The sequence below is a fragment of the Sylvia atricapilla genome, chromosome 7 (genome assembly GCF_009819655.1).
Source record: "Sylvia atricapilla isolate bSylAtr1 chromosome 7, bSylAtr1.pri, whole genome shotgun sequence".
In the NCBI taxonomy this organism is placed as follows: Eukaryota; Metazoa; Chordata; class Aves; order Passeriformes; family Sylviidae; genus Sylvia; species Sylvia atricapilla.
This window is the reverse complement of record NC_089146.1, coordinates 2,505,739-2,523,724: the sequence shown is the minus strand read 5'-3', so window position 1 is coordinate 2,523,724 and position 17,986 is coordinate 2,505,739. Positions and strand designations below refer to the sequence as shown.

Below are 17,986 nucleotides of genomic sequence, written 5' to 3'. Positions count from 1 at the left end.
CACATAACAGGCAGAAGGAGATTAGGTAATTATGAAGTATTAATTTCTTCCACTTTTCTTTGTTCCTTTGACAAGATTTGTTTCCAGATTTTTGCTAAGTCTTTCCACTGAGACTGTAGGTCCTCTGCTTAAGAAACTATGCTTTGAATTAAGGATCCAGTAACAGTCTTTATTTCCTCCACAAGACAGTTAAATGCCCATGGGAAAGCCTGCTTCCATCTTTAAAAGAGAAACTCCCTGATGTAATTGCCAAAATGAGCTGAGAGTATGCTTACAGGAGCTGGGAAGGTGCAAGGGTAATGGTGTAGGGAGAATCCATGGTAACAGCAGAGTCAGTCAGATCTCCATTTTACATCCTCCAGAAAGGAGAATTGTTTATTCTGGCTGTTTGCCAGCATCACTACCAGCATGTGAACAGCCCTCATGCTGCTGTCAGCAAGCTAAAGGTAAGGGGGTGTTAGCAAGAATATTTCTTTCCTGCTAAGACACTTGAAAGACCTTAAGAACTGTCCTGATTTTCGTAGCTGCATGTACATGAGAAGAACACAGGTAAGAATGCAAAATTTTATCCTGTGATATCATCACTTTGTGAGAGAAGGGATGTTTTAATTTACAGAGTTTTCATCAGCACTGGCCTTTTGCCCTTTTTCAGTATGAGGTAGTTTTAGACAAAGATACTAAGGAGCTTTTCTAACTATTTTACAAGTCAGAACCGATGGTCATGTCAGCACTATATAATTTTCTCACCATAGCTGAAGCAACACAGAAATCCATAAATGGTCACTTATAATAACTGTTCTTGATATTAAACACTTTGAAATCCAGCAACAGGGGAAAGGGTAGACTCTGCTACATAAAGAGAATAAGGTGATACTGTTGTGGTTAGCTGAGATTGTAGCAGCATGCAATCTCTGAGCCTCTGTAATCCTATGCTCTCCACTTAAAAGGAGTTCTCAAAGGAGTCAGGCTAAAGCAGTGACTTCATGGAATATAGAAGCAAACACCCTCACCCTACTTATTTTTTTAAGGAACTTTGGTATTTGTGCTGTTATTAATATAATCTCTTGTGTTTGAGACTTTACCAGAGAGTTGGTAGCATTTTCTGAGTTAGCTTTAGGAATGGAAGGAGGAGATTTGTGAAGATACTAAGCTCAGGTTCTAAGACCCAAGCTGGATTCTCCCCCTGGGTTGTTCTGTGGTGGGAATGTATTGATATGGTCAGCTTTATTTTGAGGTTCCCTACAATGTGCTCCACTGAGAAGCATGTGTTGGTTTAACCTACAAGAATTCAGGTCAGCAAGGCAGAAAATGCTTTTTAAATTCCCATAAGCACTGGATTTTATGTCTTTTTTTGAGGAGGAGGCAGGAGGATGGGGAGGACAGGAATCATGACGCTCTGCAAAACTCTAAAAGTCACTAGTTTTTAGAAGAGAAGCACAAAGCTCACTTCCAGAAAGACATCTGTAACCAGTCATAAGAACTTCTCTGACTATTTAGAGTTTTGAGAAATGACCTGTATACATGCCAGACATTCAGCAATTATATCCTGAGGGCTTTACAAGGAAATTGCAAGTGGCATTCACAGGGCCAGATAAGGCAATTGCATTGTTCCTGTACTGTAAGAGATCAAAATCAAATAAAACTTGAAGGATTCAAGTCCCCCAAGAAACAAGGTAATTCTTTACATGACTCATAGTAGCTCTGTAGAATTCCTTGCCAAAGAGTAAGTGCTAACAGTCTGTATGTGTGCAAAGAGAAACCCATTACTAAACATACAGCACCACACCTAGTTCAAGGAGCCCTAAGCTAAATATATTTGGAAGGAAGAAAAATAGAAAATAGTATCATAGCCCATATATTCCCTTTTCCTTAGCTATTCACACATGAAGAGTGCTGGAAACAGGAGAAGATGCCAAAGAGATCCTTGGACAGAACATGTCCTAGCAAAGTCACTTCCTTTAGGAGAAGGAGTGACCCTGACAGAGAATGAAATGCAAGTTGAAAGGAAGTACATCTTACTGAGTCCCCATCTCACAAGGACTGAAATTCTGTGTAGGATCTGATGCCTTCAGTTTTAGCTTTCATGTTTTTCTGATTCGGTGCTGCCTAGGGATGTAGTTCTGACCCTTATATTAAGTGTCAGTCAGTTCTCTTCACAGAGCAGAGAGACAAAACAAATCCCCTTCCTGATGAACAACAAGGAAAACTTCAGGCCCAAAAGTATAAACAATGATGGACTGAAGACAGAAAACAAGAAGGATGAGACCTCACAACCTGAAGCTGTAATTGGACAATTAAACCCCAATATGCAAATGGACCAAAACTTGTAACAGTGTTAAGACCTTGTGAGTGGTCGTCCATTTTGTGACAATTTTGGGGTCCATCCTGGGTGTAGCCCTGACCAGGCTCTTGTACTGCCCAGGATGTATCCTTTAAGGCCTTTTAATCAATATCAACTTTTTCATCTTAGCTCTGTCTAGTCTCTGTTCCAGGTCAGCCTTCCCAAGGCATCAGATCCAATTACCTTTATATTTTGCCGTAATTTTTAATATAGGTAGAGAAGAAACAAACTACTTACATCTCCCCACTGGTAGAAGAGCTTGGCTGCATTCCACTGCAGCTTCTGGTTCCTTTTGTTGCCCACAATGGGAGAACGGCCCCGGGACAGGCCTTTCTTGGTGATGTTGACATGGTGGCCCTTCATCCACTCGGGCCAGCTGCCACGATTGCAGCGGTGAACAAAGCGGGCGCACTCCAGGAACAGGGCTGCTCGCGCCACCACCGGAGCTTCCTGAAAGGTTTGCAAAAAAAAACCCAAAAAACTTAAAAGCAGGAAAAAAAAAAAAAAAGCATTGGGCAAACTCCCTGAACATTAGAGTATTCTGTGTTTTTAAAACTGCTTTGTGAGCTTGCCGAGGAGTCACACGGTATGAGAAGTCTCTGCAAAAAGCTGACACCAGAGCCTCTCTGCTTAAGTCTCACCTCTTCAGCTACTAAAAGCAAGCTCATAAACACTGACCAGTCTTGCTCAGTTAAAACACTAGAGGGGCAGAAAGAAACACAATATAAACTTTAAAAGAGCATTATACCCTTCTGTAATGCTCTTTTTCACCTACCATCTAACTGCAAAAGCAGAGGTGTGCTTCTAGCACTGTTACTGCACAAAGTTTTAGTTTCACCTTTGCTACTAAGGTTGCAAATACTGCAGGAGCAAATGACATCATGGCCACACAAATCCTAGCATTTGCCACTTTAAGTTCTGCTTCTGAATCTTGGGGATGGAAACATAAATGGAGGCTTGTTAAAACTAGGAAAAGCACTATTTTGCAGTTATAATTAATACCTGTGGAGACAGAACTCTGGCATAAGTCAACAAAATTTCACTGGCCAAATTTCAACTGCTTTAGCAAGTGTCAGGCAATTCAATGCTGAAATAACAACAGGCAGCTGAGTTTTGAAAGGTCTGACTAGTTTCCAGAGCAAAATCCTCCTGTCTCTGGCTTGGAAGAATCACCTTAATGGGAGAAATTACATTGAGTGTTTTGTATTAAATCACCCAGCAGGACACATGTTAGACTAATAAAGAATGCTTCTGAAACTTTCTGAAATGTTCAAAAAATGGACACAGCAATTTTGTTTCCTCAAGGGTAGCTTAGACTCAGGAGTAGCTTTTTTTCTCAGCAGTCTAAACTGCCAAAATAACATCCTAACAGACATGGAAAGTGACTAAAAAGCAAATAGTTCCCCTAATTTCCATTTAATTTTCCCCTTTCTTCCTGCAATTTTCACAACCAAAACTCCTGCGATCAGCAGTTTGTAAAACTAAGAATACAGCAATGCCTACAGTTTAACAGCTGGCTTTAAAAGGTTCACTAGCAGGGATTTCACAGAGCACAAACATGCGTTACACACTCTTAGATGCTGACAGCTTTAATAAAATAATTTAAGCAGATCACCATCTACCTATAAAAAATGGCTTGTCAAATGTGGTCTATAAGTACTAAACAGGCCCTGAGACTCTATAAGATTATCTGTTGAACATTATTAGAGCCTCCAAGAGTGTCTTAATCAAAAATTGAAAACAAGAAATTTTGGACCAATGCTCCTGAAGTTTGATTTAAGAAATTATTGACACAATATCCACATGCAGCTTTTGCTCACATTTTTACAAACATTGTAGGGGGAGGAAAAGCGATTCCGTTGAAAAGGAAAATTTAAGCTGCCACGATGTTCTCATGAAGAGGGCAGAAATCTGAATGCAGACACGCACTAACCAGAAACAAACCTAGTATCTAGCACCTGGAAAAACATTACAAATTACTCGCTGATCACATGCCATATGGAACACAGAATAGTTGAGGATTTTGTTCTTTGATTCTCACTAAGTAAAACCTTAACCGTGGAGACATACATGAAGAGATAAAGCCCCAGCTTTAGCCTACTATTGGTTTAGCTCCCTGGCAATAAAGTCAAAATTTCTTGGCATACTGGGATCCTGTAAAGAAACATGTTGTGAACATTATGAAAGCACACAACTACCATGATTAAAGGAGGATATGTAGGATGGGAGGCAAAGGGGAGGAGCAGGATTAAAAATCACTATATTATTTAAAAATCACTGAAAAGACCTCCTGCATGAAGGACTTTCTGAACATCATAGGGCATAAGCTCCCTGTGATTTGCTTACCTGAGGCTCTGAGAAATCTGAAGCAGCAGCAGCAAGAGAAAGATGAAGATGTAACAGAATGAACAGAGATGGATTCACACAACAGAGAAACACATCACAAATGGAGAGAAATTAATCAGGCAGGTGATGCATAGCTGAAAAGAACACAAGTTACCGTGGTCACTGTCAAAACCTGACACAGCAGCAATACTCTCACAAGTCTGTCCATGCCCATGCAACTGTTCACAAGTCCAGTTTTAACATTACACCTACTATATTGTTTTGCACCTTGAAATTTGTTCTTTTACTGTATAAATTGACATGGATTCCCCAGTTTGTTAACAACTCGAGTTATCCCACTGCATTTTTTCAACAGACAACCTGATTTGTTTTAAAGAGCAAACGGCCTAGATGGAAGGAACCAAATACAGAATGGATTTGGAATTTCACTGCATCATATTACTGTTCACGTAAACCTGATTCTGCAGATTTATGACTGTAGAGAACCTACGTGCAGTTTTTTTCAAGAACAATGACTTTTATGACACTAATGAATCGGTGGTAATTTTCCTTGAGTCCCTTCTTAAAGTTCACATGGCACTTTGAGCAAAAAATTCATTTTTGGCTCTGGTCTCTTCAAGACAGAAAAGAAAGGCATGTAATACCAACAGTATACTTTTAACAGATGCCAAAGTAAATTTGAGTACTCTCAAAAGGGGCTGACTGGGTAGCTCTGCTTTGTCTAAGCAAAAGTCTGACATAAAAGTTGTCTTAGCAAGTATATGAAGACAGATTGCAAGTAAATTATTAACTAGTGTCTTGGAGAATTGCCTGTTTCAATTAGTTCAGACCTCTCTGATTACATCTACAAAATGGTCAAGTACAGTCATGACACAGCTCTTTGTTTTTGTTCCCAGTCTTTTACTCTGGGACTTGTTTGCAGCAATCTCTGACTTTCTTCCAATCATAAGCACTTCCACGGAGAAATATTTCTGCTATGGAAACAGGGACATGACAACAACAGAGTTTGCCTAAGACCCAAGGGGGTGACATGGAGTCAGGATATTGACAAGTATTCTTGCAGTTTAGACTTTGCTTCTACTGTCTCAGTACTTAGTAGGTCATCTTGAACACAATCCCACCAGAAAACAGCACAGCTATTACACTCCAACAAGGATAAAAGATTTACATGTTACAACAAATGAGCTCACATATCTTGTTGGAGAAAGGTAATGATGACAGGTGTCATGGTCAAAGAAAAGCTGGTCACTTACAGCAGCCTAATTAGGATACTTTAGGTAACATAGTAACACAACCTCAGGCAGCAGTTTACTGGAACCCTCAACACCAACTTAAATATAGACTGAAATATCCCAAAGTAAATCTATTTTACTATTGCAAAGTCTGGATTTAAGCTGGGGACATAAAGATGAAGCTGTCTGCAATGTATCAATTAACACTGAATGTCTGCACACCCATATATTGATTGTAGTTTTAAAATTTATTCAAGTATGGATGTTGCTTCTAGGAAAAGATGTTAACTGCATAGCTGCTAAACCTAAGGCAACGCTCACTTTAATACACAAAAAATTATTAGCTCCATAAGGATGCATCACTTGTTTCACTGTTGTAGTTCTTTAAATCAGTGTGGCAAACTCATACAAACGTCCAGGCTGATCAAAAGATTTCAAAGTTGTCATAAGAACAGAATAGTGCAAACCTGCATGAAAAAGCATGCTCCAAAAAATTAGGGAAGAACTGAAACGGTTTGCTATTCATTTTTTAAAGGTTGCCTTAGCAACTAGGCTGGATAAAATGACTTAAGAAGCTTTTCATCTGCAGCAGAGGTGATTCAAACTATTATTTCAAAAGCCTAAAACCAGAAGTTAAAACACCCAGACTGCTTCCTTTCGGGTGTACTCTACTGACATATAATGTGGGAATTTTCCATTGCCATTAACCAATACAGTGAGATAACAGGCTGTCATCTTTTAAAATATCCACTGCATGTGACTGCCTAACTTCTATATATCTCCAATACTTTGTAGACAAAATGCCAATTGAAAAGGTACTTGGAGTCTCCCAAGGCTATAATTAGAGAAGGCTTCCTTCATCTTTAGCTGAAGATCTTTCAGAAATTCCAATACCAAAATTGTCTGCATCATTCAGTGAAATGGAGAGACAAATACATTTTAGTTTGTAAAAGTCAGCTCTGGAATTTAGACATCTACAAACAGTTCACTCTGACTGGTAGTTTCCATCTGACTTCCTGCATGGTCACAGAATAAGCTAGTCTGTACTTAGGCATTTGGGAAATTTAAAAATTAAGAAGAACATTTACAGGCAATAGGGACATAACTGCCAAGGCCCGTTTTATCATCAGATTTATCAGAACACAGAGTAGTGCATCTTCAGAAGGATTCTGGTGACCAAATTGCTAGGAATGAACTCTTCCTGCCCATGCACCTTACACCTTATTGACTGACTCTGTTAGTGCAGAATTTGCAATGGGGTGGCAGCCTGGAAGCCTTGAAGACCAAAGTTGGGTGTTGCACATTCAGCAGGTTGCAAGCCACCTCCTGAGCTCACTGCAACCCTGACTGGTAAGAGCCACTCTATCAGCCACTGCACCCACAGCTTCCATCCAGAGGAACAACCATCTCTGGCACGAAGTGTGGGAAACAGTGAATGGGACCTTGTCTGTTGGAAGATGAATGAGGAGCACTCCAAACAGCAGAGTTAAATGGGAACTGACAACAACACCAACTCCAGACCAACACTAATGCAGGCGTGCTTGAATCTGCAGACCAAGTATGTAAGGTTAAGATGAAGGTGCAAAGGAGTGATGCACAGAGCATAACACTCTTGCAGCCACAAACAGGCAGTGCAGCAAAGGTCAGGGCACAGGGCTAGCAGAAAGGCAGAGTCCACGAGCCTGACACCTCCAGCAGTGAGCAAAGAAACTGAATTTGAGCACAAATGGCACAGCAGTCACACAGGTGAGAGGTGGGGCGTGGGAAGAAAAGGCATAGAGAGCATGTGAATGCTCTGAGAGCAGTGGTATTTAATCTTTTTTTCAGCTTGCACACAGCCAAACACTTATGGAAGGAAGTAGAAAAGCAGCATGCAGAGAAATTGCTAGCATTTGGTTGGTTTTTCATAGTTGCACTTGTCACACTCCTTGCTTGTCACATAAACACCTCACAGAGCCCTACTGGCTCATGAATCACAGGCTGAAGGCCACAGTTTTAGTAATGGGTAGGATTATTAAAAAGCACAACTGCAAGGATAAGAAGGAAGGAGATATCAGGAAGGGATTGAATTGCGCCACTTCTTTGATTTGCACTGAAATATCAGCAATATCCACATTTAAAAGCACACACACGCTGATATATTTTTTTTTTCCACTGACTGGCTCTGGTGGCTAATAATTCAGTGTTGCCTAATGCACTTGTAACTCTATCAGAACTTCAGAGTGGAATTCCTGCTACCCCTCCAATTAGTTATCCAATCTTCAATCCTTATTCTGCGGATTGACACTAGGAGCAGAAAGAGAGTGTGAGCGAAGCACGGAGACAACAATACAAGCTTTGCACTGGCAGCAACATAGTTATGGGGAGGCAGGAAACAAAAAAGGATCCATTTTGTCTGCAAACTTTTCCACTCACAGTTGCTAAAGCTCCACCTAACACCACCACAACACTAACCCTAGCTGGCATTGCTGTGATGCTTTACATTCTTTCTGTGGGGCACGAGGAGCATTAGTTAGTGACTGATGGTGGACCACCACATATGCACATGCTCCCAGCAGGTAACAACAGACCAAGAGTGACTTACAAGATCTAGAGCTGCTGCCAGAATGGAGGCATCGGGGATAGTGCCTGGCTCACAGCAGTTCAGCAGAAACTGAAAGCGCTTCATGCCTTGGCGGATTGCTCCCAGGTTCACAACGTTCTTGGATTTTCCTCCTTCTTGTTTGGAGGACAAATGATCATCAAAGCTATGGCAACCTAAAGAGGTAAAGAGTACAGAGGGGATGCAGGGAGGGGTAGAGAGAAGGGAACACAGTCTCTCACCAGGAAAAAATGGGGAACAAAAATCTTGATGAGTACAGTCTTAGTGTAAATCCCTTTCTCCCCTTGTATTATCTTGAAGACAACAGGTTCATTTTGACAATATTCATGACTTCCATGAAATAGATATACAACTAGTCAGATTCTGGTATTGGACATACTGATATCTGCCCAGAATAGTTCCACCACACTCAGTGTGGAAACCCAGGACCTACTCCAACACAGGTGAACTAGGATGTTGTCTTTCCTCCCAACTGCTGTAACACAGATCATCTTGCTAACAGTCTTTTTTTTCCTTAATAATCTCCTACCTTACTTCTCTATTGCCTTTAAGTTTACTTTAAAGTGCAGCATGCATAACCCTTATTTCTCATGGATCAATTTAGTAATACATCAGCTGCTAGGACAGAAAAATCAGTAGTGAATGTGTAGCCTGTGTGGAAATCAAGCACCGTCCTTTTTTTAGGCATACATCTCCAACTACCACAAGAGAAAACAGGAAATTGAGACTAGCCTCAGCTCTTAGATATCATCATTCCAGCCTCTCTCCCTTGAAGGGTCTCATATGCTTTGGGATGGAAAAGAGTTTTATTCAAAAATTAAGATGGCATCCAACTTCAAGGACGGGTTTAAACTATACAGAGTTCACATCATAAATCAACTAATCCAAATTAGCACTTCTAGTGCAGAAGATCATTTTTGCAGTTGGTACCCAGAGTTGAGAGAATGGTAGAAAGACAGAGATTAGAAATAAGGAAAGCTGTTTCAAGACCAAAGTGTTTGGTCAAAAAAAGGACAGTCAGTTTCTGGGCTTTCTGCCAGACTCCCCCTGTTTACACCTGAAAGTACAAAAGTTTACAGAACACTGAAGGATAAAGCACTGAAGAAGAGAACATGGAGTGGAGAATTCAAAATTGGATTTTAAAAATAGATTATCTGAAAGACAAGAGCAAAAACATCAACTCTACAAGACTTTTTGACTACTTCAGGAAAGTAGAACAACTGAAAGTCAAAGTTCTTTTGCACAGTGTTTTGGGCATGCACTCCCTAGAATTACTTGGAAAGCATTTATGCACCACAAAAAAGTCACAACAGAAAATGACAGTGTAGATCTTCTCTTTTCCCTTGAAGACAGAGGTATACTAAATTTCAAGAGACTTCTTTACAAATTCCTTGTCTTTTTTTTCTCTCCAGTGAAACTGTACCTAGTTACCAGCAACAAAATGTTCCTATGTTAGGAAACATTCCACTGAAATGGATCAAACCAAGTAGAAAGAACAAGTAGAACACTTACACATGCAAGCAGTCACAAACATCCTTCCAAATCCTTCTGTCTTCTCTTAGCTTTTATACATCTTATCTGAGCCTTCCTGCTACGACTATCATAACACTAACTCAATTGAGGTACAAACAAATGTTTCCTATTCAGGGCCCTGTTAAGTCTGTGCCTGTATGAGATAAAGAACAGAAACTTGCCTAAGGATGTCCCTAACCCACACTGTAGAGCTAGAAGAGCTTTTGTCCATCTGGGCTCAGCAGCACACCTTGCATTTTGTTTGCAAGACAACTCTTCAGAGGCAGCTGGTGACTGTCCCTTGTCACATTCATCCTGGAGTAGCCTTGGTATGACCAGGGCAGCCCTCACCGACCTAATTCATGTGGCTCAGGCCTGTGGAGGATCTTGCCCAAAGAGCAGAGACCATTTCCTAATGCAGGAGGACACACAAGCTTCTGCCCCACCTGTGACCATGAGCTCATCCTTCAGAGCAAGTTTGAGCTGTTGTGTCTTGAACACCCTGACAAACTTCTGTGGTCATTCACAGTGCCCTCAGTCAGTGCACAAAGGAATATGATGGGTCTCATGTAAATGCTCTGTAGCTGTATACATATCTATGTGCTTTTCTCTTAGTATAAGTAAAAAAGATCAATGAAATAAATATTTTTACACATGAATGTGTAAATATATACATGTGTGTATATATGTATACATATACACACATAGAGATACACCAACATATGTATGCTTACATACATATATAACACAGAATTTCCAGTGGTCTACATGATAAATTACAATGAAGAGTATTACAGTTCATAAATGATGTCACGAATTATTCTACATTTTATAATTTTTAATGTAATTTATTTCTCCTTTATCCATTTCCTCTTAAATTTGGTCTACTGTTAAAAAACCCAAAACCACAAGAGGAAACGCCACATGGAAAAAACATGAGCAAAGTAATAGCGTAACACCATGAATGACAAAAATGAGAAGGCAGAGAGAGGTTCCAATATAATGCTTTAGGATCAGATCTTGAGGGATTTAACAATTTGCCCATCCACCACTAAAAGGCTTTTCTTCTCTCCTTGTTAAGCACAGAAAAACTGATCATCTGTATGGAAGACAGAGAAATTTGAAGGCTCAGTGTACTCTTGGTGTTCTACTGGGTTATACAGGCCTCACATTGATATCTCTGTGCACAGGCAAGCACAGACATACAAAGGGCACATACAACTATTTTTGCTAAAGCTTTCATTGTGTATTAGAGATCCTTGTAAATACAGTGATACAACTCTCTTAACTGTCACACTTTGCCTCATAAACTTGTATCACTCTTGTATTAGCAAGATTTAAAAAAAAATATTCTCTACAACAAAATATGAAGGTCATCTCACAGGCACACTTCAGAAACAACTTTGGCAGCCTGTAAAGTTCTCACTGCCCTTCAGTCATTTTTATTAGCACTGCTAATAAATGAGCTTTCTCAGCTCATTTTCTCTCCCAGTGAGAGCTAGGAGGAATTATGGTGGAAGTATTTTATACCTGCTTTAGCACAAAGCAGTGGATGAAGAAACTAATTCCTCCCATTTCTGGGGAATGCTACCAGACTACGACAAGGTGCTCAACTGATGCATTCTCACAAAGGAACAACACTTTTCATCGAGGAGCTAACTGAAAAGCACCACCACTCACCAGTGGCAGATAATGACCAGTTTACAGTGACAACATATATATATTACCTTACATTTTGCAAGTATCACTTGCCTTTAAAATGCCTTACATGCATTACACTGCAGGCCTGGGACAGGTGATGGCAAAATAACACACAATGCAATGTCAAAGTGAAGAAAACCAAAGATAATGCCAGAAAATGTAGCATATTGTAAAACAACAGAAATCATGGTAAAAAATAAATTTGACTCATTTTTTTGTGTGTTTTTGGCAATCTGTTTGTGTTGTCTTAAAAAAAAAAAGGAACAGAACTTCAAGGTACAAAGTTATCCCCCTGACAAGAAGGATGTGCTTTGAGCTGACATGAGCATATCAATGACTGCATGATATAGATTAAACAGATTATACCATGACCTTGTATTATTCATAATGGCACTTTTCAGACACTGCTGACTTTCAAAATTACATAACAATTAAATACATTTCTCTGGAAAAGAAAAGGAGTGCTTTCATTATTATGTTGTGTGCTAAGAAAAAGGGACAGCATCCCTAACGAATGGTATGCAGAGACTAGACATGCAAACACAGAAGAAAAGAGATAATTACAACAAGGTTTGTGTAGGGTTTTCCGTTTCTGTGCTGATATTCACTTAAACTGTCAAATAGTTACAAATTGAAAAAACAAAACTAAACAAAAAAACTGATGGAATTGTTGTATTGGACAACAGAAGATTTACACACCTAATTTTGAACTGAATAAGTGCTTTGAAGCAAGCATTGTTTTTTCAAGGGTATTGACCAAATTTAATTTGATTTTAAAAGCCCAAATGTTGCATTGTATAATTTATTTGGATAGTCTGATTTTTTTAGAAAAAAATAAATTACCAGAGCTTTTTTCTAAATCAAAATAAAACAAAGAAGGAAGGGAAAGAAAACAGTTACAAAGACTAAAAAATTGGAGAAGGCTACAATGGAGACAAAAACCATGGCGAAAGCAGGAAAAAAGGGAAAGGGGTAAAAATACAGAAAGAAACATATTTTAAAAATGAATAAAAAAAGAAAGAAAAAAAGGAGACGAGAACCCTGATTTCTAACCATCTTTTTCTTCTGTGTGATGAAGCTTGGATGGGTGTCTTCGGCAGGTGCGCCATTTACCAAGACGCTTGAAGAAATTCTCCTCTTCATCTCGCCCGTTGTCCAGGCCTCCTCCTGGCCCCCCTCCTTCAGACAGCTTCACTGCGCTGGTGAACTTCACCTGTGCAGGGACAGAGGGGCTGGTCACAGCCTGTGCCACAGCAGGAGCTCACTGGTTAGACACAAACATCTACAGAAGGGCTGCAAGGGTCACCGGAGCAACACAACTGGGTCTGCATAGATTTACATACGCTGAAGCGCTTCATCTTTTAAGCTTTCTGCTTAAAGGATTGATCTTTCTTGAGAGGCTGTGAAAGGACAAAGAAGGAAGGAGAAGCGTGACCAAAAATTAAAGCTTAAGTGTGTTGACAGAGCCTGCATTCCCTCTCAGTGCACCAGAGCAGACTCACCAGTACAGTGCAAGTTTAATCTAGTCTTCACCTTGAGTTACAAAAGTCCAGCGTCAAATTCCTATGGCTCTACTCTGGAGACTTCTGTGACAAGTCTCCTTAGCTGCAAAGTCCATATTGAATAAAAATGTTCCCATGTGCAGCTAAAACCAGCCAGATCCTGCCTTTTCAAGCTCTCTGTAATCCAGCCTGACACATTTACCTTGGAGCTCTGCCTGATGAAGGAGAGACGGTCGACAGAGCTGATATCTAGCAGATCTTCCACTCCATCAGCCAGGCCAGAGAGGGAGGAGCGCTTCAGCCAATTCCCTGTTACAGGATAAGGCACTCAGTACAAACCTAAAAATTATTTCTAGAAGAATCTATTTCTTGGAAATTTCAGTATATTTCTCCACAGTGGCCACTCTAAAGCATGGGAAAATGGGAGAAAAGCACAAGGTAACGTTTGCATCTAGGCATGTATTAACTACCATGCAAAGCCAGGTCCTGGGAATTGTAATGGATATATTCACTGTCTAACAGATGTTAACTTGGAATATTTCCCTTCTACAGACAGGAACAGTGCCTGTGAGACTACAGTACTAGCCTACTACTTCAGGGGAAAAGTTTCAGTAATTATTTTGACAAAAATATCCTCTGGTGTCTTGGGCAAATTGCTTACATTTCCTTTTTCCACACTGGTAAAATGGAGAGAGCAGCAAATCCCAGCTGCTTCTGGGAGAATACACAGACAATAAGGAACCGTTTTGCAGTATTTCTCAAGACAGCTATATCTAGCTGTATTTCTCTGCACATGCAATATGTATATAGAATAGAAAGAGACATACATTTACCTATGGGAAGTTTGAGTTTCTTTCGAAGGGAGATCCGTCGGGAGCGAGAGCGGGAGCGCCTGTCCGTGGTGGTTCCGGAGTGAGCAGTGGTGCACTCAGATGTGTCCTGCTCAGATTGGCTGCTGGTGTCACTGGCTGCACTCTGTGACTTGAACATCTTTCTCCAGAAGTCCTTGCGCCCCAGATTGGCCCCTTGGTTTTGCTCATCACTGGAACAGAAGGTATGCAAAGCATGAACTGTATTTCAGTGAAGTTTGAATGCTCAGGGAAATGAGACCTCCTTTCTGCAGCCCCCTACAAACCTCTCAACTATTTGAGGTTGTTTCATTTTGAATTCCAAATATACCGTTCTTAGGGGGACAGAAGCTTGACAATACACTCAATATTTTTCAAGACACAAAATAACCATCTTTTCTACCCTCAGGCACTTTTGTCCACTGTGGCTGAGCATCGTTGTCACTTCCTCTACCACAGAAAGCTTATCTGCTTTGTCCATCAGCTGGTGCACATGGGTGAGATAACTCACTTTTGAGCATCTGCCCAGTGTGTGTTATCTCAGGTGCCAAAGCAGTGAGACCACCCCCCACTCCCAGCTGACAACAAACATCCTCACCTTTAGAGCAGGATGTAAAGAGATAAGCGAGGAATAATTAACCGAGGGCACTTTATTTCACAACTACAAAAGCTACACAAATTTTCATGAAGGCTGAAGTCTCATCCACACTCCCTGGAAATGTGTAGGTCTTCCCAAGCCTGGAAGCATCTTTGTAGTTACTTCTCCAGAAATCGAAAGCAAAAGATTTTTTATGTATGCCCCATTAGAAACTGGATGGTAAGATACATTGAATCCTAATCTATAGTATTTCTTCTCCGGCTGTAATATAGGTACCTTATTATTATAGTCCACTGAATTGCTCATCTACTAGTAGTGTTTCTTTTGTTTATCCTGCGTAGTAAGTAATCTGTTAAAGTTATGACAGTTAAATTTGTGTCTATTAAACAAATAATTCATGTAATAGACCTAATTGGCCATTATTAAGAACCTGAGGAGTGAGAGTGCTCTGCAGTGCAGGTCACTCCTAAAAAGAGTTACTGCCAGAAATCTGAGTAAAGGCAGGACTTAAGCTCTCCTCTCCATTCATAACATCCATTCAACAGGTCATTCCAATTTTTAATTTCTACGTCTGAAAGTAAACAACCTTCTTTAAGTCAAAATTAACTACATTTGTAAGACCACATTAGTAATTTCTACAAGCATTTGTACCAGAAAGCTTTAGGACATCATGACAGCCATTTGTGAACCTTCTCATTAAGTACTGGAATTGAAATAACTTTTTTTTTTTTTTTTGCTGTATTCTTGAGATGTCCCATGACTATGGCAGGGCTCAGAGAGGAACAACTTGCTGCAATCCTGCAGAGCAGTAAACAGCTTTGTGTTATCCTTGCTGTCTCAAGGACACAGTAAGACTCTGAAGGCTCAATTAAGGCAGGAGAATATGTGATGCAGAGCTCTGGGCCCTTGTGCAAGCAATGTCTTCATGCAGTGCATCTCAAAGCTCTTTAACAAGACAGACACGTTTTCAGGGGAGTTAATGACTCAACCAAAATTACTTAGTGACCAGTGGCCATTTGTAGAATTTCCTAAAATTCTTAAGAGTATTACTTAGGTTTAATTCAATAGTAAATGGCAGAGTTCTTTGGACATAGATTTCAGTTGTACAATGCCAACAGCAGGTTGATTCCCTGTGCTGAAGAGGGCACCACAGCAATCTTCAGAGACTATGTGCCCAAGGCAGGTCAGGAAGAGGCTGGCTCTCACTGAAGAATTAATGAAGTTGAAAATTAATAAAATAATCACACCCAGGAGTACAAACAATGCTTGGAGAATAGTTATGGTTAAATCCCTGAGGAATTAGCACGCTATTGGAGTATGGTACACAATATTGACAAATCTACTGTCATTTGAAAATCTCTGCTGTTTCCCTATCAAAACCAGGATGGGTCCAGTTGAAAACAGGCATTACCATTATTACCACTGAAATTAAAAACCACTGCCATTGAAAAATTATCACTGCCACTGAAAACAGGCATTATCCAGTTGTTTGCAGTAGCTCCTATGTAGACACTCAACAGTTTGTTGCACTATCCAATCACCTAATCACTATCCTGTCCATTTGTGCTAACCTCAGAAGGAAGCTGCTGGCACTGACACATGGAATAATTCAGTATTTACTTACTGTTCTGGAGTTTGCATGGGGCGGCTTGAGACGTAACTCCGGCATTCATCAGGGGCAGCTGAGGCCTGGCCTTTGTCAATGATGACACTTCCTGCCTCAGATCTACACACACAAGACAAATTGTCAGCCAAAGGAAACGGATGGCCCATCTCATGGTTATCACACCACAACGGGATATGGAAACCTGAAAAGTAGCTTTAGAGACGTACCCTCTCCTTAGCAACTTACTGTCTCTAAATACACATTATTCCCAAAAGAGGCATCAGCTCTTAGCAGCAAAGCCAAGGTTTTCAGGACTTCTTCAACTTTCTTAATCCTTCTTCCCAACATTTTAATAAGACAAATTCCTCAAAGCACCAGAGGAAATTTCTTTTTGATAAAGAAGCGGGTCAGCATTAGATTTCTTCTGGGACTTGTTTTACATACCAGGGTTTATCAGACAGAAAAATAGGTACACATCCCAAAGGATGCGATACATATTATAAAGTACATCCACAGAGTGTTTTGGGAGTGATACTACACTTAATTCTGCTAACCTTTCCTTATCCCAGTGTGTCCATAGCACCATTCTCTTACATGAGATTGCCAATGCTTTACTCTGCAAATTTGTTGCATTCTCAGATCATTAAATTTTAAAGGCGGCTGCTGCCACAGCACAAGTCTGTACATCAAGGATTGACATGCTACAAAGATAAAATAATCCCTTGGGCTTCCTATATTTGTGTTCAGAACAGATAGTCGTAGAGCTGTATGCAAGTCAGTCATTTACCTTCTCCCTCTTGATACCCACCTTTTGCTCCCAGGTGGTTTTGGCTCTTGCTCTGCTTCCTCTGTCTTCTTTCCTGGTATTAACTTTTCAGCACTGTCCAAGAGGGCACTGAGTGCCACTCTCCGAAACACATTCCCATGAGCCTCCTTGATAAACTGGACCAGCTGTCGGATGTCACAGTACAAGCCCTGAGAAGCAAGACACCATGAAAAAGAACTAATTCAGTCTGCAGTTTCTAAAGAAGCAGTGAGAGTCAATACTTTCTGAGGTACTTCACCAGGCTATTACTTCTCCTCTGGCTTTTGTGTGATCTGCTCTTCGGGTACATGGTTTGTGGTTTTTTGGCTGGAAACTCACAGTGCACTCAGAAGAAGGAGACAAGGAGGAGCATTATTATGGAACATGATCTGCAATGGGATACAGCAGATGGAGAGGTATCAGAGGCTAAAAGACCTGTGAAATGAGGGAGCTACAAAGATGACTTAAAGTTTGGTTTATACCATTCACCTAGACCACAAACTTAAAAGGCATGAAATATCTCAGATGTATGTGAGAGATGTGGAGTACAAACAATTGCATGCTTTTTTCAGAACCAGTGGGTGTCACTGGATTTCTTTTTCACTATTTTACAGCTTCACATCATATGAAGAGAGAGGAATGACTCACTCATTCCCTAACCTACCTCCTATACTCAAGACCCTTTTTAGTTCTGAACATTCATACACATCTGTGATGAGCAAACCACCTCTAAATCTGAGGGCAAGGGGATGGAGGGAACAGTTTTACAGGGCTTGATCTGTGAGCTTTCCTGAAAGACCTTGGACTATTCTGAAAATTCCCAGCAAGGAGCAAAGGAAAACAACAACAACAAAATACCCAACAAGCTTATAATTGCACCTGTATCCTGATTA

General features: G+C 40.4%; 1 protein-coding gene across 1 annotated transcript in view; it reads right to left on the bottom strand.

Moving 5' to 3' along the window:
• UNC80 (unc-80 homolog, NALCN channel complex subunit) overlaps positions 1-17,986 on the bottom strand; it is a 127,191-nt gene that overhangs the window by 72,419 nt on the left and 36,786 nt on the right. The window contains exons 17-23 of the mRNA XM_066322420.1: positions 17,097-17,263; positions 16,307-16,408; positions 14,070-14,278; positions 13,439-13,545; positions 12,788-12,947; positions 8,504-8,676; positions 2,579-2,791 (exon numbers count right to left, since the gene is read on the bottom strand). Coding sequence (XP_066178517.1) covers positions 2,579-2,791; positions 8,504-8,676; positions 12,788-12,947; positions 13,439-13,545; positions 14,070-14,278; positions 16,307-16,408; positions 17,097-17,263 — 1,131 coding nt within the window. The remainder of the gene's footprint in view (positions 1-2,578; positions 2,792-8,503; positions 8,677-12,787; positions 12,948-13,438; positions 13,546-14,069; positions 14,279-16,306; positions 16,409-17,096; positions 17,264-17,986) is intronic.